This window comes from Anomaloglossus baeobatrachus, chromosome 7 (assembly GCF_048569485.1).
Source record: "Anomaloglossus baeobatrachus isolate aAnoBae1 chromosome 7, aAnoBae1.hap1, whole genome shotgun sequence".
NCBI classification, from domain to species: Eukaryota; Metazoa; Chordata; class Amphibia; order Anura; family Aromobatidae; genus Anomaloglossus; species Anomaloglossus baeobatrachus.
In genome coordinates this window covers 144,480,926-144,505,980 of record NC_134359.1, presented here as the reverse complement: position 1 = coordinate 144,505,980, position 25,055 = coordinate 144,480,926, and the positions used below count along the sequence as shown (strand labels likewise).

The 25,055-nt window shown below is 46.3% G+C and overlaps 1 protein-coding gene across 3 annotated transcripts in view; it reads left to right on the top strand.

Annotated features, from left to right (window-relative positions):
- The window catches only part of LOC142245214 (glutaminase kidney isoform, mitochondrial-like), a 1,837,395-nt gene that overhangs the window by 1,038,705 nt on the left and 773,635 nt on the right, over positions 1-25,055 (top strand). For all 3 annotated transcript variants that reach the window (XM_075317734.1, XM_075317731.1, XM_075317733.1), the window contains exon 10: positions 4,959-5,025. In XM_075317734.1, the coding sequence (XP_075173849.1) occupies positions 4,959-5,025 (67 nt within the window). The remainder of the gene's footprint in view (positions 1-4,958; positions 5,026-25,055) is intronic.

Here is a 25,055-nt window from a genome sequence, read left to right as displayed (position 1 = left end):
GTTCTTTTAATTTTTCCTCCACAATATACTGGAAAGTATAGTAAATACATGAGATTAGCAATATATACAATTTTTTCCGGTATTTCTATTAGATTGTTATCATTATTTTCTAAAGCCAGTTTTTCTAATGTCAAACTCGGTACCTGTTCTGAATATAACCAATCAAATACTGAGTCCACAAAATCAATGGCATCCTCCTCAATACCATCAGTCTACATTTCATTTATTTTCATCAAAAAAAGTCTCTTAATTGTTAAATTTCAAACTAATTTGTTGACATCGGTTAATGTTTGAAAAGATCAAAATTCTGTGTGGGTACATAATTCATTCTCTTCTCTAATACACCAATTTCACAGTCTGATAGTGTTGTTGGAGTAAGCACAGTCAAGCTGGAATCTTTCAAAAGGTATGTTTTTTCCCCCCTCTGAGGATTTCTCAGTCTGCTGGCAATGTTTTCTCCTTCTTTTCCTTCTTTTGTCAAGTTTTTTGCAAAAAAATTTCCAGCATTTTTTCTTTGTTGGAATTGTCCATGTTATCAGAAAATTCTACCACTGAATCAGAAGTGTCACCCTCGGTAGTGGTAAAACTCACAGATCTCGGATTGCTTTTTAAAATGGATTTTGGTGTAGACACTAGATTCGATTTTTCTTATTTCCAATTGTATACTTTATCGTGCTTATAGTCCAAACAGTCACGTTGGAATTTTCTTTTTTTGGTGGTAGTAATATATAGTTTCCAATTTCTCCATGTTAGATTGGAATTTGTAAGGCCGGGCCCACACGGGGGACTACTGTGATCCTCGCATGACACTCGGCCCACGCTGGCAAAACAGCCACTGTCACTGCGACTGAGGTCCAATCATGTGACTGGACCACAGCTGCGGGGGCGGGCCGGCACTGAGGAGTGGCGGGCCAGTGCTGTGGAGGGGAGGGCCGGCGCTGAGGAGGAGAGGGAGGGATTTATCTCCCTCTCTCCTCCGTTGCCGGCTATTGCCATTCTCGCTCTGCACTTGCAGTACACCGGTGTAATGCAAGTGGAGTGCGATTTTTTTCTCGCCCCATAGACTTGAATGGGTGCGAGAGAAACAAGGATCGCATTACACTCGCAGCATGCTGCGATTGTTTTCTCGGTCTGATTAGGGTTGATAAAATAATCGCTCATGTGTGCTGGCACATTAGGCTAATATTGGTCCGAGTGGAATGCGTTCTTTTATCGCATTCCACTCGCTCCGATTTTCATGCCGTGTGGCTTAGGCCTAAAACAACTTATTATACTCATCCAAAATTGTATGGGTAGTTAGGGAAGCTTTTATTAAATCAATGTCCTTATTTAAGTTTCATAATTGTTCTTCCTCCTCGGCAATTATCAAACGCATTAATTTCAGCGAGCCTTCTGTTAATATTTTGTTCCATTCAATCATGAATTTATCAGAAAAAACATAGGTCGGTACCTTTTTAATTTAGAGTCCTCTGGTGATCATGGACTTCACATAACTGCAAGGTGTTAGAATCCCACCCGGTACGGATCTCTTGATTGGAAAGCTTCTCCAATCTGTGCATTAACCCCTTCAGTTCTTCATTGGTAGTAGCATTTTCACCAACATACTGTAATATATCTGTTAATTTTCTCCAGTGTTGTTCCATAATACCCACCTTGAACTGAGATTAGTTATAAAGCACTTGTAAGTAGAGTTGTGTGAGTACCTAACTATTTGTACTTGCTATACTAATAATTAGTACTGTCTAATACTCGTGTATTTGTTCCAAATAGCATGTGCAATGCAAGTCAATGGGGAATACTCACAATGTAACGAGTAAGGCTAGTTACACACATCTGTCTTTTCACTGGATTGGCAGATCCGGTTCATTCTAGTACAGTGTATACAGTACAATGGCAGTGCAACAAGCTCTGGTCACATGCTGTCATGTCATGTTTCCCAGGGGGCCTTGTTTTAGTGTCACTGCATTGAGAAACACGTGATGGTGTCTACGCGGTGTTGGATGTTGATCTCCCCGAGGTTAACCATCCTTACCTATGTAGTCCTCTAGTAGGCATTGCTCCCACTAGCCAGTTTCCTACTCCACACTGATGAGGGGAAAATACCCCGAAACATCTGTCTGTGGATGGATCCCATGTTTGGCATAGGCGGTTTTCTTGACTGGAGAATGCCTTTCCCATGGTTGTTCCTTCCCAGTGAAAGACCTGGCTAGTTTCCTGCCAGCGTTGAGAAACATGTGATGGTGTCTCCGCGGCATTCTTGTTTTGCATATTTTCCCAGGGGGCCTTGTTCACTGCATTGAGAAACACGTTATGGTGTCTTCACGGTGTTGGATGTTGATCTCCCCAAGGTTAACCATCCTTACCTATGTACATGCTGTCATGTGACCCGAAAGTTTCTGCGCTATCATTGCACAGTATCATACTGTACTGGAGTATGCCGGATCCGCCAATCCGGTGAAAAGGTGGATGTGTGAAATGGCCCTAACCCAAATGGCATACTATTCGCTTCTCGTACGAATAATACGACATTTGGATTACTTGTTACTTTGCAAATTTTTCACCATTGACTTGCATTGCACACACTATTCTGAATGAATATGCGAGTAGTAGACAGTACTGGTGATGAGTACAGCGAGTACGAATGGTTAGGTACTCTCTCAACTCTACTGGTAAGCTTAGTCCAAGTGACGATGACAAATCTTGTGATTCCTTTATATATCTAGAATTACTGGCATTTATTGCACTTATACTTCAATATATCAAGCACCAGTCATCTAATTCATGTATATAGGATATCTCCAATGTTACGTCACGGGGCTACAAGTCCATACAAACAGTCACAAAGTCAAGAGAAATAAAGCCTCACCGTGACATTTGAACTCTGACCAGTTGCATATTAAGTGAGACTCAAGCCCAATCCCGGACAAGGGCAATTACAAATCAAGTTGCAGGCAAGTCTCAATAAAACCACATTACTAAATTAAAACATAGGATTAGTGAACATATTTCAAACACAAATAGCAAAAATTCATCATACTCAGGTGCAGTTATGTATTTTGTGGAATAGCATGAGGGAAATTTAAATAACTTTTGTTTTTTTGGAGGGGAAAGAGTTAACAGACCTCTGCGAGGAGGAGATTGGACAAAAAACGTCCTGTTAAGGCCAGTGTCACACTTGCGAGTGCCTCGCGTGTATCTCGAGTTGCATGTGAGTCCATGCCAGGTGATGCAACGTGAGATATATGCGAAGCACTCGCAAGTGTGACACCGGCCTAAGAGAGATTTTTTGGATTATAAAAGCAGACCGTAAATATCTGAATGGAATGAACTATAGAAATTATTTATTCTTGTGTTAAAATATATATATATATATATATATATATATATATATATATATATATATATCACTGGTATTTTGTGAAAAAAATTATTTTTCATGCATTTTATATGTAATTCTACCCTGTGATTGGTTGGGATATGTTTTCATTGACTAAGGGCACATAGCTCCAGAAACGCGTTGAACATTTATTACCACCATTATGGACTTTTACTTTTGAATAAATAAAACTGTGATTTTATGGAGTTTCGCGTGCAACTTGATTTTGAAACTGCTTGACATTCTTTTGGTTCATTTGTTAAAATTTTATTTTAGTCCCCTAGAGGACCTGAAACAGCAATATCCTATCACTTATCACATATATTATATACTCTAATTCCAGAGTATTTTAGTGTATAATGAAAATCGCAGTCTCCTTTTAAGCTGAGCCAGTGGCTGAGCTTTTTGGAATCACCAAGATCATGTCACAAGGGGCCAATCCTTACTTGATGCATGCATATACCACAAACACTCCATTGAAACGCCACTGTCAGAGATTCACAGCAGTACTGAAATGGTTAAAATCCGCGATCGGAGTTTAACTTTGGCCACTGCTGTTATACACAGATGCCAGTTATGCTTGACCTACAATGAGCTGTTAGGCTGGTTTCACATCAGCGTTATCCTGCGCAATGCCGTATCCATCAGAAATGTGCCCGCATGTGACCTTATCTTGCCGCGATTCCATTTAACTGTATTGAACTGTATCGCATTTCTGACAAATCTGGCTTTGCGATAGAATAACGCTGATGTGAAACCAACCTTAGTCAGGCAGAGGAAGGTGAGTCTTGGAGGGGGAGAAAGCAAGGGATGTGGATGCTTGCAAAGTGTTTTGACAAGCCCAGAGCACTGAAGCCTCCTTTGCCTATTAATTAAAATGGCAATTTTTATATATATATATATATATATATATATATATATATAATCAGTAAACATCAGATTGTATAAGTTAAGATGCGGAAGACATCTTCCAGCGTGCTACATAACCATATAATCAGTTTGGGAGGGTGGATTGTTCTGACACTTTCCCTTCAAGGTTTAATTATAAATTTAGATTAAGGCTATGTGCGCACACTGCAGATTTGTTTCTCCAGCAAAAAACACACCTTCTAACAGAAAACCGCACCTGCGTGCAGAAAGACCGCAACAAAAACGCAAGCATTTTTAAAGCGCTTTGGTGCGCTTTTGCCTGCGGTTTTGCCCCTGCGGTTTTTTTTAACATTGTCAATGGCAAAACGCAGGGAAAAACGCAGAAAAGAAGTGACATGCTCTTTTTGGTGCAGAAGATCTGCAGCAAAACCTGTAGGGAAGAAAGTGCGCACATCATTTTGGATTTCTCATAGACTTTTCTGGGTAAGGACTGCATGAAGTTTATGAACAAAAACTGCACCAATTCTGCACCCAAAAACGGCACAAATCCGCAGCAAAAAACGCAGTGTGCGCACAGGGCATGATCTTTATTTACATTTCTATTTCTCAGTCATTTTGCAAATCTTGTGTTTAATTTGTCTTGATTAATTTACATTATTAATTATTCTTCTTATTATTACTAATAATAATAGAAAAACATATTTTCTTCTAGATTCCAGTCTGAGAGAGAAAGTGGAGACAGGAATTTTGCAATTGGATATTACTTAAAAGAAAAAAAGGTTTCTAATTTTTATTTCATTTCTTTATAATGCAATTAAACTTTATAAATTATAGGTACTAACATGTGAAGTTAACATATATTCTATTGGAACAATAGCACCTGTTAAAGAGTGCTATTGTAGAGATACATTCATTCATTACATAATGCTGAACCTATCATTCCATCAGAAGCCTGGAGGTAAGAGGAAACACCCCCAGCTACTAATTGGCTTCAGCAGTGCACAAAAGACCTGCTCCATTCAGTCACAGGACACATCTCTTTATTACTGCAGAACTAAGCTGCTGACGTAAAGTGAAAGCTGAGCTCTGATTGGTTGCTATGGACAATGAGACCCTTATCAAGCATAATATACTGTATAATCTATATACATAATCAGCAGTTCTGGATGTCCACCTATTCCGGCATGCACTGCGCCACTGTCAGTTGCGCAGGCGCAGTTCGAACTGCACCTGTGCAAGTGACACACATCACCCGCAGCTTCCACATGCAGCTCCGCCCCCCGAACATTACACACTCGGCTCCCCTCCCCTCCCCCCACATTACACTGCGGTTCTGCCCCTCCGCATATTACACACGCGGCTTCCCTCCCCCCCACATTACACACGCAATTCTGCCCCCCTCACATTACACCCGTGGTTCCTCCTGGACTGAATGTGACTGATTACATGACAGTGACATCACACAGGTCCTGTAAGCACATGGTTGCATCTAGATTGGAGTGGATTTTTGAGGATCTCCCTGCAGCCTCCATTATCGACAGTTCAGCGCTGGAGTGAGGACCACAAAAAAACCTCCAATCTAAACAGCTCATCATACATACACAGGATGTATATTATATATATATATATATATATATACATATATATACACACATATATATATATACATATACATATATATATACACATATATATATATACACATATATATACACATATATATATATATATATATATATATACATATATACATATATATATACATTGTGAGACTGTGACCGGGGTTATCTATGACGGCCGGTATGTCTCGCCCCGGTTGTGCTCACTCCATGATAGAAAGTAGATCCACTCCAGGGTTAATGCTGTTTCCTTACAGGCTGAAGGAAGGGTTAAATGGAAACAGGAACGAGGGCAGGTGTGCCGGGTGTGGGGGAGTGAACAGAACTCCCTGAGTTCTCTGCTGGAGAGGCACATGTATATTGTTGTGGACTTTTGTTTGGACATTAAAACCGTGTGTTGTGAACCTTAATGCCTGGATCCCGTGTCTTCTGCTGCGCAGCCGACCGTGCTACCTCACATATGGTGGAGAATGCGGGCATGACAGCCGGTGAGGTGTAGCATCCATCCCTGGTGACCCAGTAGCACATGTCCTGGATTCGAGCGGCTATACTACAGCCCAAACCCGGCGACGCCATGGAGGACATACTAAAGCAGCAGCAACAGACTAATGCACAGCTGCAAGAGGCTAATGCACAGCAGCAACAGACCAATGCACACCTGCTCCGGGCGTTAGAACGTCAGCAGCAAGCCTTGCAATTGCAGGAACAAAGACATCAAGAACAGATGGTTCTCCTGGCCAAGTCGATCCGTGCCGGACCGGCAGCAACAACCCCGGGACCGGGTGACGACGGCAGCGTCCAGAAAGCGGTGAGACAAGCGTTGCAAAAGATGACCCCGGGGGATGATGTGGAAGCGTTCCTGGCGGTGTTTGAGCGGGTGGCCGAGCGGGAAAAGCTGCCGACCCCCCAGTGGGCTGAGGTATTGTCGCCCTATCTGACGGGGGAACCCCAAAAAGCGTACCTGGACCTCTGTACCGAGGACGCCATTGACTATGTGACCCTGAAAGCCGAAATACTGGCTCGGTTGGGGGTGAATACCTATGTACGGGCTCAGCGGGTAAATCAGTGGTTCTATGAGGAAGCCAAACCCGTACGCTCCCAGGCCTATGACTTGTTGTATCTTGTAAAAAAGTGGTTGCAGCCTGACACTCTGAGCCCGGCGCAAATGGTGGAAAGGGTAGTAGTGGATCGTTTTGTGCGCACTTTACCCGTCACCGTTCAATGGTGGGTAGGACAGGGTGACCCGAGTACCCTGGACCAATTAGTGTCCCTGGTAGAGCGGCATGTGGCTACGCAGGACTTGATACGGGACACTGAGACTTTGCGTACCGCCCGTCGGTCCGGCCCCTCCAAGCCTAGGGCCAAGGACCCACCGCTGACAACGGTGCAGGAGTCCCCTACCGTCCCGTCTGAGGCCGCGGCCGCCATTCCTGAGGTCCGGAAGGTTCTGTACCCTAAACGACAACCCGTCAAGGGGGTTTCCGTCCCCATTAGATGTTGGCGGTGCCAGCGGGTGGGACATATGGAAGCCCAGTGTCCACTCACCACGGAGCCCATGGATTGTGGGGTTACCCGGCGGGGTTCAATGTATGCTCAGGTGGTGTGTACCGCTGACCTGGTCTCCCCAGAGACGGAGCCCCACTTGTGCCAAATACAGGTGAATGGATGTCCGGTTATAGGATTGTTGGATTCTGGAAGCTTAGTGACCCTTGTGCGATCCACCTTGAGGGCTAAAGTAAAGGCCACAGGACGTACCGTGGGGGTGGTTTGCATACATGGGGACCGCCGAGACTATCCCACGGGGATTGTCACCATCACAGCACCTTGCGGTCAGGTGCAACATGAGGTGGGACTTCTTAACACTCTTCCTTATGACGTGATCCTAGGAAGGGATCTGCCCTATTTTTGGACTTTATGGAGGGGACCCCTAAGTCCCCTCAGATATTGGTCAGTCCGGGACCTGAGCCCTACAATCCTGAATCCGGGACGCCTGCCGTAGGGGTCCCCATGATAGGGACAGAGTGTGAACCCGATAGGTCACCCCTAGAGGTATTGGCAGGAGAGGCTGAGATGGTCGAGCCCATCCCGGAGTTGGAGGCGTCCCCGGATACGTTTGGGACAGCCCAACTCCAGGACCCTACGTTAATACATGCCCGGAGTCGGGTGACAGTGGTTGACGGGGTGGCACAGCTGCCCGGTGCCCAGGTAAGGTACCCCCATTTCGCTCTTAAGCAAGATTTACTCTACCGGGTAGATGAAATACGGGGCGTGGGGGTAGAACAGTTGGTGGTGCCCCAGCCGTATCGCCGGCGGGTCCTCGACTTGGCTCATAAACACCTGATGAGTGGCCACCTAGGGGTCAAGAAAACGCAGGAGCGAATATTGCAAAGGTTCTATTGGCCCGGGGTCTTTGGGGAGGTAAAACGGTTCTGTGAAACCTGCCCGGAGTGTCAGCTTACCGCACCCCTGACCCATTTTCGCAGTCCGTTGGTACCGTTACCCATTATAGAAGTCCCTTTTGAACGGATAGGGATGGATCTGGTGGGGCCCCTCGTAAAGTCCGCTCGAGGGCACCAACACATCCTAGTGATCGTTGACTATGCCACCCGGTATCCCGAGGCGATACCTCTCAGACATACTGCAGCAAAGCTTATAGCTCGGGAGTTGTTTGCTGTGTTCTGCCGGGTGGGGTTGCCCAAGGAGATCCTTACGGATCAGGGGACCCCATTCATGTCTAAAGTGACCAAAGAGCTATGCCGGCTACTCCAGATCAAGCAGTTGCGTACGTCTGTGTATCATCCTCAAACGGACGGTTTAGTCGAGCGTTTCAATAAAACCCTGAAAACCATGCTCAAAAGGGTGATTTCAAAAGACGGGAAAGACTGGGATATGATGCTTCCCTATTTGATGTTTGCCATACGAGAGGTGCCACAGGCATCCACTGGGTTTTCGCCTTTTGAATTGTTATACGGGCGACATCCCCGGGGATTGTTGGACCTGGCAAAGGAAACATGGGAGCAAGAGCCCACCCCCCATAAAAGTGTGATTGAACACATTTTGGGTATGCAGAACCGCATAAGCGCGGTCATGCCAATTGTGAAGGAGCATTTACAGGAGGCTCAGGCCGCGCAAAGCGGCCGCTACAATAGACAAGCCACCGTGCGGACCTTTAAACCCGGGGATCGGGTGTTGGTATTAATCCCCACGGCGGAGAGTAAATTCCTGGCTCAGTGGCAAGGCCCCTACGAGATAAAGGAAAGAGTAGGGGTGGTTAACTATAAAGTATTGCAGCCCGGTAGGCGGAAACCTGAACAAATATACCATGTCAACCTATTAAAACCTTGGCAGGAACGGGAAAGCCTGATGGCTGTTTTTTCCCCACCTCCCTCCTCTTCGGGTCGTTCACATCCGGCTCCAGCGACCTCCGGAGAGGACGAACCGGAAGTAAGGATTGGAGAAGCCCTCACCAAGACTCAGAGGCGAGAGGCCAGACCGTTGGTTCAGCAGAACCCCGATGCCTTCTCCGAGCTGCCCGGTAGGACCAGTCTGATACGACATGATATTGTCACCGAGCCCCACCTGAAGGTACGCCTGAAGTCATACCGGGTACCGTAGGCTCGACGACAAGCCATATCGGAGGAAGTAAAGACAATGTTACGCCTGGGGGTCATCGAAAAATCCCGGAGTGAATGGGCTAGTCCGATTGTCCTAATACCAAAACCTGATGGCTCCTTAAGGTTCTGCAATGACTTTAGGAGATTGAACGAAATATCCAAGTTCGATCTCTACCCCATGCCCCGGGTGGATGAGCTGATTGATAGGCTGGGACAGGCGCGATATTTTACCACGCTCGACCTGACCAAGGGGTACTGGCAGGTGCCACTGACGGAGTCCGCCAAGGAGAAAACCGCTTTTGTTACGCCGGAGGGTCTCTTCCACTATGTTGTCTTGCCTTTTGGGTTACATGGCGCTCCGGCCACGTTCCAGAGGTTGATGGACTTAGTGCTGGAACCCCACCAGGCGTATGCATCAGCGTACCTGGATGACATCATTATTTACAGCTCCGATTGGCAGACCCACTTGGAACAGGTACAAGCGATGGTGGACGCGCTTCGAACAGCCGGATTGACAGCCAATCCCAAGAAATGTGCATTGGGACTCACGGAAGCCCGCTACTTGGGCTACGTGATAGGCCAAGGAGTGATTAAGCCCCAAATTAACAAGGTTGAGGCGATCCAGAAGTGGCCTAGACCCCTGACCACGAAGCAGGTTAGGGCCTTCCTGGGTATCGTGGGGTACTACAGGAGGTTTGTAAAGGATTTTGCGGGACTATCAGCCCCCTTGACGGACCTTCTCAAAGGCAAGAAGTCCGCCATGGTGCGCTGGACTCCGCAGGCCGAGGACTCCTTTCGGGCCCTGAAGGAGGTCCTGTGCGGACAGCCCGTTCTTGTACACCCTGATTTCCGGAAGGAGTTCATAGTACAGACTGACGCCTCAGAGGTCGGCCTGGGGGCAGTGCTGTCTCAGGTGGTTCAGGGGGAGGAACACCCCGTCACCTTCTTAAGTAGGAAGCTCACCCCTCCCGAGCGGAATTATAGCGTAGTGGAGAAGGAGTGCCTGGCGATCAAGTGGGCCTTGGAGTCCTTACGCTATTACCTGCTGGGACGGCAGTTTCGCTTGGTGACGGATCACTCTCCACTGGTCTGGATGAGGTCCGCCAAGGAACGGAATGCCCGGGTTACCCGGTGGTTCCTTTCTCTGCAGAACTTCCGGTTTACGGTTGAACATAGGGCCGGTGGGTTGCAGGGCAACGCCGATGCCTTGTCCCGCGGCCCGTGTTTGATGGCGGGAGTTCAACCCCGCACGCTTGAACTGAGGGGGGGGGGTATGTGAGACTGTGACCGGGGTTATCTATGACGGCCGGTATGTCTCGCCCCGGTTGTGCTCACTCCATGATAGAAAGTAGATCCACTCCAGGGTTAATGCTGTTTCCTTACAGGCTGAAGGAAGGGTTAAATGGAAACAGGAACGAGGGCAGGTGTGCCGGGTGTGGGGGAGTGAACAGAACTCCCTGAGTTCTCTGCTGGAGAGGCACATGTATATTGTTGTGGACTTTTGTTTGGACATTAAAACCGTGTGCTGTGAACCTTAATGCCTGGATCCCGTGTCTTCTGCTGCGCAGCCGACCGTGCTACCTCACAACATATATATATATATATATATATACATATATATATATATATATATATATACGCACGTGTGCACACACACACACACACACACACACACACACACACGGGCACGGAGGAGAGGTGAGAATAGCTTTTATTGTGTGTAAACAACGGCATAATAGGGGACAGAAGGGAACCAGCAGGAGCACATTATTAAACAATGGGCTCATTACAGCAGGGCACATTACTAAACAATGAGCTCTGTTACTGCAGGGCACGTTACTACTGTATACAATGGGGACATTACAGCCGGGGACTTTACTATACAGTGAGGACATCAGCCCCCCCACCAGATCTGTATGCCCCCAGCCCCCCCCAGAAGATCTGTATGCCCCATCCCCCCCACCAGATCTGCATGTCACCATAACTGTATGCCTCCAGACCCCCTCACCAGATCTGTATGCCTCCAGCACCCCCCTCACCAGAGCTGTATGCCTCCAGCCCCCTCACCAGATCTGTATGACTCCAGCCCCCCCCTCACCAGATCTGTATGCCCACAGCCCCCCTCACCAGAACTGTATGCCCACAGCCCCCCTCACCATATTTGTATACCTACAACCCCCACCAAATCTGTATGCCCCACGGGAGGTAGCAGCCGCGCCTCACGGCGGTACTGATGATCACAGAAGTGCGATGTCACGGAAGAGTATGGAAGCGTGGCCGAGTAAGTCTACGATTGCCTGTTACAGCAACAACGCTGTAGGCATGGCAATGTCAGGGAAGCACGGACATACCCGGCCACACCTCCTTATTGCTCCATGTGCAATGTCACGGGAGAGAGAGAGAGAGCTGTGTGTGTGTTAGAGTTGAGTGTATTGCACAGCTGTGTGTGTGTTAGAGCTGAGTGTATTCTAGAGCTGTGTGTGTTAGAGTTGAGTGTATAACAGAGATGTGTGTGTGTTAGAGCTGAGTGTATAGCAGAGCTGTGTGTGTGTGTTATCTGAGTGTATAGCAGAGCTGTGTGTGTGTTATAGCTGAGTGTATAGCAGAGCTGTGTGTGTTAGCTGAGTGTATAGCAGACCTGTGTGTGTGTGTGTTAGAGCTGGGTGTATAGCAGAGTTGTGTGTGTTTGTTAGAGCTCAGTGTATAACCAAGCCATGTGTGATAGAGCTGATTGTATAGCAGAGCTGTGTGTTTGATATAGCTGAGTGTATAGCAGAGCTGTGTGTGTGTGTTAGAGCTGAGTGTATAGCAGAGCTGTGTGTATGTGTGTATTATAGCTGTGTATAGCAGAGCTGTGTGTGTTAGAGCTGACTATATAGCAGAGCTGTGTGTCTTAGAGCTGAGTGTATAGCAGAGCTGTATGTGTGTGTTAGAGAAAGAGAAAGAAAAAAAAATAAAATTTTATATTATATATATATATATATATATATATATATATATATATATATTGTAAGGTTGCAACCCTGGGGGGTTCCACTCACTTGCAGCGGTGCAGGGTAGCTTAAGCATATACAGGCAACACAGTCTTTCTCAAAAATGCAGCAGTTTATTAGTAACCAACATAAACTGCACTTCCAAAACACATGAAGCCTCTCCTGGCTTAAAGGAAAAGGTAAACTAAGATTTCACACAGATTTCTGGTCAGTCTTTGTAGCGGACCGCTCGCTCAGGTTTGGACACTACAAGTGTCAGAGTGGAGCTCCCTTAGCTTCCACACACTCAGTTCCAGATGGTTGAAGGCAACCCACGCTTCCTTAGGCAGGTTCCTTCCAGAGGCTCCAACCTCTCTGAGAATAGCAGCCTCTTTACCTGCCTGAGGCTGCTCCTCATGTAGGGCTTCTCCACACACTGCTTCACACTCACTGTGGTTGCTTCCTGCAGCCTCCAGCACTCTCCAGCCAGGCTGCAGTCTTTTCCCCAGTCCTTACCTGGACTGATTTCCAGACGTCTGTCTCCATTCTTCACACAGACTGCCTGAGACCTCCAGCACACATCCTCCATGTGCAGCACACTCTCAGACCCCTCCCTGTGTCTAAAACCAAACAGTCTCTTAAACCCCACTGGATACACCCACAGGTGGAGGTATGTGTTTCTCCAGCCCTGTTCATCACACCGGTCATAGTTTAAAGGGAACCTAACCCTTAATTACAACCCAAGTTCTGCGGAACTACAGGTCCCACAGTCACACCTTAAGTTCAATATCGCAGGGGATTCTTCACTGCGACACACAACGACCATCCACAACATTGGTGGTTGCTACCTCACTATATATATATATATATATATATATATATATATATATATATATATATATATATATATATATATATACAGTGCCTACAAGTAGTATTCAACCCCCTGCAGATTTAGCAGATTTACACATTCGGAATTAACTTGGCATTGTGACATTTGGACTGTAGATCAGCCTGGAAGTGTGAAATGCACTGCAGCAAAAAAGAATGTTATTTCTTTTTTAATTTTTTTTTAAATTGTGAAAAGTTTATTCAGAGGGTCATTTATTATTCAACCCCTCAAACCACAAGAATTCTGTTTGGTTCCCCTAAAGTATTAAGAAGTATTTCAGGCACAAAGAACAATGAGCTTCACATGTTTGGATTAATTATCTCTTTTTCCAGCCTTTACTGACTAATTAAGACCCTCCCCAAACTTGTGAACAGCACTCATACTTGGTCAACATGGGAAAGACAAAAGGAGCATTCCAAGGCCATCAGAGACAAGATCGTGGAGGGTCACAAGGCTGGCAAGGGGTACAAAACCCTTTCCAAGGAGTTGGGCCTACCTGTCTCCACTGTTGGGAGCATCATCCGGAAGTGGAAGGCTTATGAAACTACTGTTAGGCTTCCACGGCCTGGACAGCCTTTGAAAGTTTCCACCCGTGCCGAGGCTAAGCTTGTCCGAAGAGTCAAGGCTAACCCAAGGACAACAAGGAGGAGCTCTGGGAAGATCTCATGGCAGTGGGGACATTGGTTTCAGTCAATACCATAAGTAACGTACTCCACTGCAATGGTCTCCGTTCCAGACGAGCCCGTAAGGTACCTTTACTTTCAAAGCGTCATGTCAAGGCTCGTCTACAGTTTGCTCATGATCACTTGGAGGACTCTGAGACAGACTGGTTCAAGGTTCTCTGGTCTAATGAGACCAAGATCGAGATCTTTGGTGCCAACCACACACGTGACGTTTGGAGACTGGATGACACTGCATATGACCCCAAGAATACCATCCCTACAGTCAAGCATGGTGGTGGCAGCATCGTGCTGTGGGGCTGTTTCTCAGCCAAGGGGCCTGGCCATCTGGTCCGCATCCATGGGAAGATGGATAGCACGGCCTACCTGGAGATTTTGGCCAAGAACCTCTGCTCCTCCATCAAGGATCTTAAGATGGGTCGTCATTTCATCTTCCAACAAGACAACGACCCAAAGCACACAGCCAAGAAAACCAAGGCCTGGTTCAAGAGGGAAAAAATCAAGGTGTTCCAGTGGCCTAGTCAGTCTCCTGACCTTAACCCAATTGAAAACTTGTGGAAGGAGCTCAAGATTATGGTCCACATGAGACACCCAAAGAACCTAGATAACTTGGAGAAGATCTGCATGGAGGAGTGGGCCAAGATAACTCCAGAGACCTGTGCCGGCCTGATCAGGTCTTATAAAAGACGATTATTAGCTGTAATTGCAAATAGAGATGAGCGAACTGGCCGTGGTTCGGCTCGAGTTCGGTTCGCCGAACGGAGGTCTCGTTCGAGTTCGGTTCTTCGAATGTTCAACGAACCAAACTCGAACCTATAGGATATAATGGGAGGCAATCACAAACACATAAAAATGCATGATAAATGTACACAAACAGTTTATAAACATTGCCATAACACTTACCGGTCCCCGCGATCCCTCCTGCACTCTGTCTCCTGCCGCTATTCCATCCGATGATCGCTGAATCCTCCCGGTGACCAGCACTGCCAGCAGTGATGCAGGACCTATCGTGACGTCAAAATAGCCATGTGACCAGTCACGTGGCTATTATCTCATTGGCTACAGACTGGTCACATGACTATGACGCGTCATGTAGGACCTCCGAGTGCATCTCTCCGGTACACGGTGCACATTTTTTTATCGCCGTGTACCGGCGACATTCTCTAGCACACGGTCGACTCCCCGTTCCGTTAGGGACCGGCTGACACAGCCGGTCATTAACGGAGATCACCGTTGCCATAGCAACGCAGTTAGCGGTGACGTAACCGCTAACCGCGGCTCCGGGAGCACCGTTGCTATGGTAACGAGTCTGTCAGCGTTACCGCTGTTACCGCTGACAGCCAGCAGCACTGATCTCTCACGGAGTGAAGGCTGCACGCTGCTTCCCGTGCAGCCTTCACGGAGTGAAGGCTGCACGGGAAGCAGCGTCTTCCCTAATGCAGCAGTGATGGAGCAGAGCTGCATTTGTTGAACGAGAAAGACAGAAGACCATGGATCGTGGAGGGCTGACAGGGGGTAATAAAGATGGAGTTTCTAATGTGTCTGTGTATTTATTTCTATTAAAGTATTTTTCTCTGTGTGGTGTTTTTTTTTAACCCTTTATTGGAGATTCTTAATGGCCGGGTCAAACGTGTCTGACATTAAGAATCTCTGGCTTAATACTGGCTAGTAAAACAAAGCCAGTATTAACTCATGATTACCCAACAAGCCACCCGGCTCCAGGGCTGTTGGAAGAGTTGGATACAGCGCCAGATGATGGCGCTTCTATGAAGAGCGCCATTTTCTGGGGCGGCTGCGGACTGCAATTCGCAGCAGAGGCGCCCAGAAACCTCGGGCTAACCTGTGCTGCGAATTCCAATCCCCAGCTCATCAAGTGTTCCAATAGGAGTTTACCTCATTCTCACTACAATCCTGAAGTGCAGTTTCTTCAAATTCATTTAAAGGCACTTGGAACGCTGAAATTGCTGCCTGAACTTGACTGCAGGTAAACTCCTATTGGAACACTTGATGAGCTGGGGCACCTCATCCTCACTACAATCCTGAAGTGCAGTTTCTTCAAATTCATTTAAAGGCACTTGGAACGCTGAAATTGCTGCTTATAATTTAAGCCTCTATTAAAAACCTTTTTCCTTATGGATTGAAAGAAACTCTCCAGGTATCTGAAAAATCATATTGCAGTGATAGTTTCAATTGGCATTAAATATCATATGCCTTGAAGCATCACTTAATATACTATACTAGATTTAATAATTGCTCTACTACCGGCCGGGGTACTGCAACCAGACACCTGGTATCTGTTTGCTGCACTATCAATTACTTATTCTTTATTTTTACTTTTATTTTTATTTCTACCATATGTGGTTTATTCTTCTTTCTTTTTCCTTGTTCTATTGTGTGAATTGTTTTGAATAAATTTGTGTCTAAAACAAGGATAGCAATAAAAAGTATAAAATATTAATAAAAAAACCTCTTAGCGCTGGTTTATTGGGGATTTTTTATTTTAAAAAATCTCAATTAAAATTCAGTCCTGGATGGAGTATGCTGAGCCTTGTAGTTCTGCAGCTGCTGTCTGCTCTTCTCCATACAGACAGACAGCAGCTGCAGAACTACAAGGCTCAGCATACTCCATCCAGGACTGTATGCAGAAGTTTTTTGCCCCCTGAAAAAATTATGTGGGCTTCGCCATATTTTTGTATGCTAGCCAGGTACAGCAGGCAGGTACGGCTGCCCCCAACCCACAGTTGCCTATTTGTACCCGGCTGGGAACCAAAAATAAAAGGAAGCCCTTTTTTTATTATTTCATGAATTTCATGAAATAATTAGAAAACAAATGACGTAGGCTTCGCCCCATTTTTGTGTCCAGCCAGGTACAACTAGGCAGCTGGGGATTGGAATCCGCAGCACAGGTTGGCCTGAGCTTTCTGGGCCCCACTGCTGCGAATTGCAGTCTGCAGCCGCCTCAGAAAATGGCACTTTCATAGAAGCACCATCTTCTGGCGCTGTATCCAACTCTTCCAGCACCTGCCTGCTATACCTGGCTAGCATACAAAAATATGGCGAAGCTCACGTCCTTTTTTTGTAGTTTTTTGGCAAAAAAAATAAAAAATGCTTCCCTGGATTTTACATTGCCAGTGAAGGTAACACCAAGCAGTGGGGGTTAGCAGCCAGTAGCTGCTTGGATTACCCTTAGCTAGCAATACAAAAATTGCAGCGGGAGCCCATATATATATTTTTTAATTATTTATTTAAATAACTAAAAACAAAATGGGCTTCCCTGTATTTTGATTGCTGGACATCACAGTGCTGTAAAAATAAATCTTTAAAAAAATGACGTAGCGCTCCGCGGTATTTTTGATTCTCAGCGCAGATAAAGCAGAGAGCTATGGGTTGCCACCCCCATCTGCCTGACGTTACCTTGGTTGGCAATCAAAATACAGGGAAGCCCATTAATTTTTTCTATTTAAAAAATAGTTAAAAAAAAATGACGTTGGGTCCCCCCATTTTTGATAGCCAGCTAGGGTAAAGCAGACGGCTGTAGCCTGAAAACCACAGCTGGCAGCTTTACCGTGGTTGGGGATCCAATGTGGAGGTCCCCCCAGGCTCTTTTTTTATAATTATTTTATAAATATTAATAATTACACAAAAAAAGTAGGGTCCCCCCCAAATTGGATCACCAGCCAAGGTAAAGCGGACAGCTGTGGTCTGGTATTCTCAGGGTGGGAAGGTCCATAGTTATTGGGCCTTCACAGCCTAAAAATAGCAGGCCGCAGGCACCCCAGACGTGGCGCATCCACTAGATGCGCCAATCCTGGCGCTTCACCCCAGCTCATCCCGTGCCCTGGTGCAGTGGCAAACGGGGTAATAAATCGGGTTGATACTAGCTGTAAGGTCACCTGACATCAAGCCCAGCAGTTTGTGATGTCATGGCGTCTATTAGATACCCAACATCATAAACTGTCAGTACTAACAAAAAAAAAAAAAAAATCGACAAAAGAAATTTATTTGAAAAAACAGTCCCCAAAACATTTCCTCTTTCACCAATTTCTTGTAAGAAAAAAAATAAAGGGGTCCCACGACGACTCTGGACCGTCTAGAATATGGGGGGGGGAGACACTCAGGGAACGTATCCCCCATTTTCTAGGAGTGCAGACCCTTCATGTGAGGAGTGTGGGTGCAATGAATCTGCACTCACTCTCCCCGGGTCCATAGCAGCAGAGTCCATGTCATAATGGTTGCTACCAAAGCTGCAATGCCCTGCTCATGAGGTAAGGGCATGCCTAATCAGGAGAACTATTTTACATTTCCAAATATTGGTTATTTGCTGATATTATTGCTATTCCACCTACTATATATTGGGGATAGGATCTTGGAGATGGAATACCCCTTTAAGTCCAGTTATCCAGCTGAATGAATACTTAACAACACAGCTCGCTATTTAGATGTGTTTTCTTGTGGCGTATAATGGACTCTCATGTTTGGTAGTCATTCAGCAGGGAAACTATAAAAGCAAATCCCTCCATTTGCAAATGTAGTATATAGCTCTCCTGATCAATTATGTTCCTTACCTCATGAGCAGGGCATTGCAGTAATAATAATAATTTATTCATTTATATAGCATTATTAATTCCATAGCGCTGTATGTCTTTGGAGTGTGGGAGGAAACCGGAGTACCCGGAGGAAACCCACGCAAACACGGGGAGAACATACAAACTCCTTGCAGATGGTGTCCTTGGTGAGAATTGAACCCAGGACCTCAGTGCTGCAAGACTGCAGTGCTAACCACTGAGCCACCGTGCCGCCCATTTAGCTTACAGATGCATAACCACCACTCACTGTGTCTGAACACAGGAAGCTGAGCTGACAGCCGCTCTGTGCATGCGGCAGCATCTATTGTGAAGGAGAGGGCCGTGGGGGAATCAACGCTGCACAGGTACCGTGGGACACCGGGGAACACGGGTGGGTTTATAGGGGGTGACCTGGCAGGGCCTGGGGAGGAGTTTTCTGTCGCATGTGTCATGGCACATGCGACAGAAATCAGAGGAGTAAGGTGAATGCGGCCGGCGCGCTGCTGTGCGCGCGGCCATCTTGGATTTCTGGGAGGGCATCGGGGGGGGCACTTTGGCGACACCGGGGGACCGGAGAGGAGATTTCTCATGTTTGTTCATGCCACATGGGAGATAAATAATTTTTTACCGGCGCTGTCATTTACTGTAACGTGATCATCTGTGTACGGTGTATACCTGTGATCACGTGAGCGGGGACCGTCCTGAATCATGATCTCCAGGGTCTCAGCTAGCCCTGAAACCCCGGAGATTTTCTGACTCTGGGGGGCGTTAATTCACTTATTTCTGCCTACCGTTTATAAACGGCAGATCAGAATAAGGCTACATTAACACGACCGATCCATTTTTGCGGTCTGCAAAAAACAGTCCGTTTTTTTTCACGGGTGCATCTGTGTGGCATCCGTTTCCGTTCCGTAGACGGTCCGTATGTCATCTGTTTGTCATCCGTGTGCCTTCCGTTTTTTTTGTTTACTGCAAAAAAACTGAAGGAGGGTAAATGCATAAATTTACCCAGGATCCATAGCTTCATCCTACATGAGGCGGTCACATGTTCACTGCAGTGCCATTTTCTACTGCTTTTCACAGCGTAGAGCGCTCTGGTGATTTTCTTGTGCTTGTGCACTTCATATCAGTCTTTTCTGTCATTATAATGGCAGAAAGACACATAATGTCCCACTCTCCTGCATTTTGTAATTTTGCACCCTTTGGTGCCTTTCATGTGGCACTAAGGGGTGCTTAGCTTTGTATTTAGCCAAAAAAATGAAAAAAAAAAAATGACATAGGGTTCCCCCTATTTTTGTAGCCAGCTAGGGTAAAGCAGACGGCTGCAGCCTGCAGACCACAGCTGGCAACCTCACCTTGGCTAGTAATCCAAAACTGAGGGCACCCCACGCTGTTATTTTAAATTAAATAAATAATTAAAAAAAAAAAAACACGTATGGGTCACCCCAAAATTGGATCACCAGCCAAGGTAAAGCAGACAGCTGGGTTCTGATATTCTCACACTAGGGAGGTCCATGGTTATTGGACTCTCCCCAGTCTAAAAATAGCAGGCCGCAGCCGCCCCAGAAGTGGCGCATCCATTAGATGTGCCAATCCTGGTGCTTCGCCCCAGCTCATCCCGCGCCCTGGTGCGGTGGCAAACGGGGTAATATATGGGGTTAATACCAGATGTGTAATGTCACCTGGCATCAAGCCCTGGGGTTGGTGAGGTCAGGCGTCTATCAGATACCCGACATCACCAACCCAGTCAGTAATAAAAAAAAATAGACGACAAACACATTTTTATTTGAAAAAATACTCCCCAATACATTCCCTCTTTAACCAATTTATTAGAAAGAAAAACAAATCCAGGTCTGGTGTAATCCAAGAGGTTGCCATGACGATCCACACTGTCCCAGTCAATGAAGAGCAGGATGTTCCCCATTGGCTGGGAGAGCAGTGCAGTGACCTGAGCTAACATCAATGGGTCAGCCCAGGTCACTGCAGGGCATGACAAGTGCTGCTGTCAGCGAGGTACATTACCTGCGCTGATCTCCTGCACTGCCGACAACACCTGTCACTGAGTTCAATGACCGCCGCCTTCACTGCCAAGTATCGCGAGAGGCCCGTAACGTCACCGCTAGTCAGTCTCGGGTCGGAAGCGAGAGAAGGTGATGTGACAAGCGGCGGCCATGGAGGACAGGGACAGCGCTGAGGTCGGGACTTCATCACTGCAGGTAAGCCGAGCGGGACCATGTGTGCAGAGTGCCAGGAGGACGTCAGTGTCGTGGACTGCATGGCTGGGGACGTGTGTGTGTGTGTGTGTGTATGTATGTGTACATGTCGCGTGCAGGAGGGGGCGGAGCGAGCTGAGCGGGGAAGTGTGGGCTTCCTGCACGTAACTAGGATAAACATCGGGTTACTAACCAAAGCGCTTTGCTTGGATACCCGATGTTTATCTTGGTTACCAGCTTCTGGCAGGCTGCCAGCGATGGCTCCTGCACACTGTAGCTGTAAAAAGCCCTGCTTTTTGCTGCTAGAACCGTTCTCGAACGTATCTAGAACTATCGAGCTTTAGCAAAAAGCTCGAGTTCTAGTTCTATCTAGAACAGCCCCCAAAATCACTCGAGCCGTGAACTGGAGAACCTCGAACCGCGAACCGCGCTCAACTCTAATTGCAAACAAGGGTTATTTCACAAAATGTTAAACCTAGGGGTTTAATAATAATTGACCCACACTTTTATGTTGAAAATTTATTAAAATTTAACTGAGCAACATAACTTGTTGGTTTGTAAGATTTATGCATCTGTTAATAAATCCTGCTCTTGTTTGAAGTTTGCAGGCTCTAACTTATTTGCATCTTATCAAACCTGCTAAATCTGCAGGGGGTTGAATACTACTTGTAGGCACTGTATATATAATATACATATATATATATATATATATATACACAGACACACACACACGTTATGTTTATTTACAATAAAAATACACACAGCCTGTTAACACATTTAATTGGACACAAAAAAATTTCAGTGGACGATCAGCTTACAAGGGACCACATAGTGTTAACACACTCACAGCATACAGGGGAGACTTTGCATAGTGAACACAGCTCAAAAAACAAAACACGAGATACCAATATACAGCACATAACAAGGAAGAGACAGTGCGCAGGGGTGAAAGAGGTCAAATGATGCAACACATACAGTACACAAATGCGGAGGGATGACATACAACAGATATGTTGGAAAGCGCAAACAGTATGTCACATGTCCACTGCTCCTGTTAGCACCAATAAGCATAGACAGATGTTCATTTCACCGCACTCCCGATGCGATAGCATCGGGTCTATTTCTAGTCAATAATAATAGAGTCTTAGGGGTACTTTGCACACTACGACAATTGCAGCTGTGATGTCGGTGGGGTCAAATCGAAAGTGACGCACATCCGGCTTCGCTGTCGACATCGGAGTTTGTAAATCCTTTTTGATACGATTAATGAGCGCAAAAGCGTCGTAATCGTATCATCGGTGTAGTGTCCGACATTTCCATAATTTCCCTGCAGTGACGGTACGATGTTGTTCCTCGTTCCTGCAGCAGCACACATGCCTGTGTATGAAGCCGCAGGACCGAGGAACTCGCCTTACCTGTGTCCCGGCTGCAATGAGGAAGAAGGAGGTGGGCGGGATGTTTATGTCCCGCTCATCTCCGCCCCTCTTCTTCTATTGGCCGCCTGACGTGTGACGTCGCTGTGACGCCGCACGATTCGCCCCCTTAGGAAGGAGGCGGTTTGCTGGCCAGAGCGACGTCGCAGGGAAGGTAAGTGCACGTGAAGCTGCCATAGCGATAATGTTCGCTACGGCAGCTATCACAAGATATCGTAGCTGCGATGTGGGCGGGGACTATCGCGCTCGGCATCGCAGCAATCGGCCTGCGATGTCGTAGTGTGCAAAGTACCCCTTAGAGTAGGACACCCATGCAGCAGAAGGTGGAGGAGTTACTGAAGCAATGCGGGGCAGGCCGAGGTCACTGACGTCACTGCACCGACCACAAGGGTGCACACTGCTGCTCTCTGTTATCTGAAAGTACACACACACTCATACACACACCCACACACACACGCAGCCAATTCACTGACGTCACTGAGTCAACCACAAGGGTGCGTGCTGCTGCTCTATTATCTGCCAATACACACACTCATTTGATATGCGGCCAATTTACTGACGTCACTGCGCCAATTACAAGGGTGCATGCTGCTGCGCTGTTATCTGCCAATACACACAACCATACACACACACACACATATGCGGCCAATTCACTGACATCATTGCGCCAAACACAAGGGTGCACACTTCCTCTCGCTGTTATCTGCCAATACACACACACACACACATACACACACTCATACACACACACACACACACACTCGTATATGCAGCCAATTGACTGACATCACTGCGCCATCCAAAAGGTTGGCTGCTGCTCTGTAATCTGCCAATACACACACACACTCTCACACACACACACACACACACACACACACACTCTCACACACACACACACACACATATATCTACCAATACACACACTCATACACAAACAGCCATACCATTCATACAAATACTGTTATGATTCAGGGACCGAAGAGGATCAAAAAATGTGGAAACCCAAAAAGTAACCAGATGGGCTGGAACCTTAACGGACTGCAGACCTAATCCTGACACACAACTAGAAGTAGCCGTGGGACAAGCCTACGATGACCTAGTCGTCTCGACACAGCCGGAGAACTAAATATTCTTACAGATAGAAATATAAGAAAAGCTAATCTGCCTTGGAGCTATCCCCAAAGATATAGATAGCCTTCCACATGTAAGGACTACGGTGATATAGGAAAACACAATACAAAGCTATAAAACAGATTCAGCAAAGATGAGGCCCAAACTATCTTTATAGAAAAGGATAGAAAAGAGCACTGTCTGCAGCTGTAAAAACCGTAAAAAATCTCAGCACACCTGACATGGAAAAACCCTGAGACCACACGGCCTCTCCCCACTATATCAGTACTCTGATGTTACTGGGATCGAAAAACACTAATATAGATGAGGGACTGAATTTAATACCAAGCATGACAAAACATAATACATTACAGAATCATGGAGCTAAATATACAGACACTCCTAGCAGGGAATGATCCAATTCCACCAGGAACTTCACACAGGCAAAATAGGAATCAAGCAATAGTATCAAAACAGAAAAAACAACAAGAAAGTGGAAACAATAAGCAGAGGTACAAAGACCAACTTATCTTGAGAGGAGTTCTGGTAGAGAGCAGGGCTGGTATCAGAATGTCCTTAGCACACAGGAAATCAATTGAGCAGCGGTAAGTAACAGGAGAAGACTACTCAGTTATATAGTCACAATCTGAAAGGCCTGATTGCCAGTCCTCTCCAGGTGTGTGGCTCTCATTCCACAAGTCAAGTGCACCACCAGCACTGACCACAAGCGGAAGCCCAAAACTGGAAAATGTATTCACAACAGTACCCCCCCTTGAGGAGGGGTCACCGAACCTTCACAGGAACCCCCGGGTTTGTCAGGATGGGCTCGATGAAAAGCACGGATCAAGCGATCAGCATGTATGTCGGAAGCAACCACCCAAGAATTATCTTCCTTACCATAACCTTTCAATTTGACCAGCTACTGGAGCTTCTGTCTAGTAATATGGGAATCCAAAATTTTTTCCATTACATATTCCAGATCCCCTTCGACCAACACAGGATCAGGAGGCACAGCTATGGGCATTGTGAATCTTGAAAGTCTCTGGAAGAGCCAAACGGAAAGAAACAGGATTAATTATCTTAAACATTTTATAAAGTCCAATAAACCTTGGCCTAAATTTTGGAGAAGAAACCTTCATAGGAACATGTCTGGAAGACAACCAGACCAAGTCCCTTACCTTAAACTGGGGGCCCACAGTCCTACGTCAGTTGGCAAACTGTTGGACATTTTCCTGGGAGTGGGACAATTTATACACCACTTGATCCAAAATATGCTGCATTTTCTCTACTGCAGAATCAACACCAGGGCAGGCGGAAGCCTCCATCTGCCCGGAAGAAAACCGAGGATGAAACCCGAAATTGCAAAAAAATAGGAGACATCAAAGTGGCCGAACTAGCTTTATTATTAAGAGCAAACTCAGCCAAAGACAAAAAAGAAACCCAGTCTTCCTGATCAGTCGACACAAAACATCGCAAATAGGTTTCCTAAGTCTGATTTGCCTTCTCAGTCTGTCCATTGGTAGGACAACTCAACTCCCAGCGTAGAACAAAAAGCTCTCCAAAATTTAGACACAAACTGGACTCCCCTATCGGACACAACATTCTCAGGAATACCATGCAAACGAACCACCTGACGAAGAAACAAAGGCACCAACTCCGAAGCTGATGGCAACTTAGGCAATGGCACCAAATGAATAGTTTTGTAAAATCT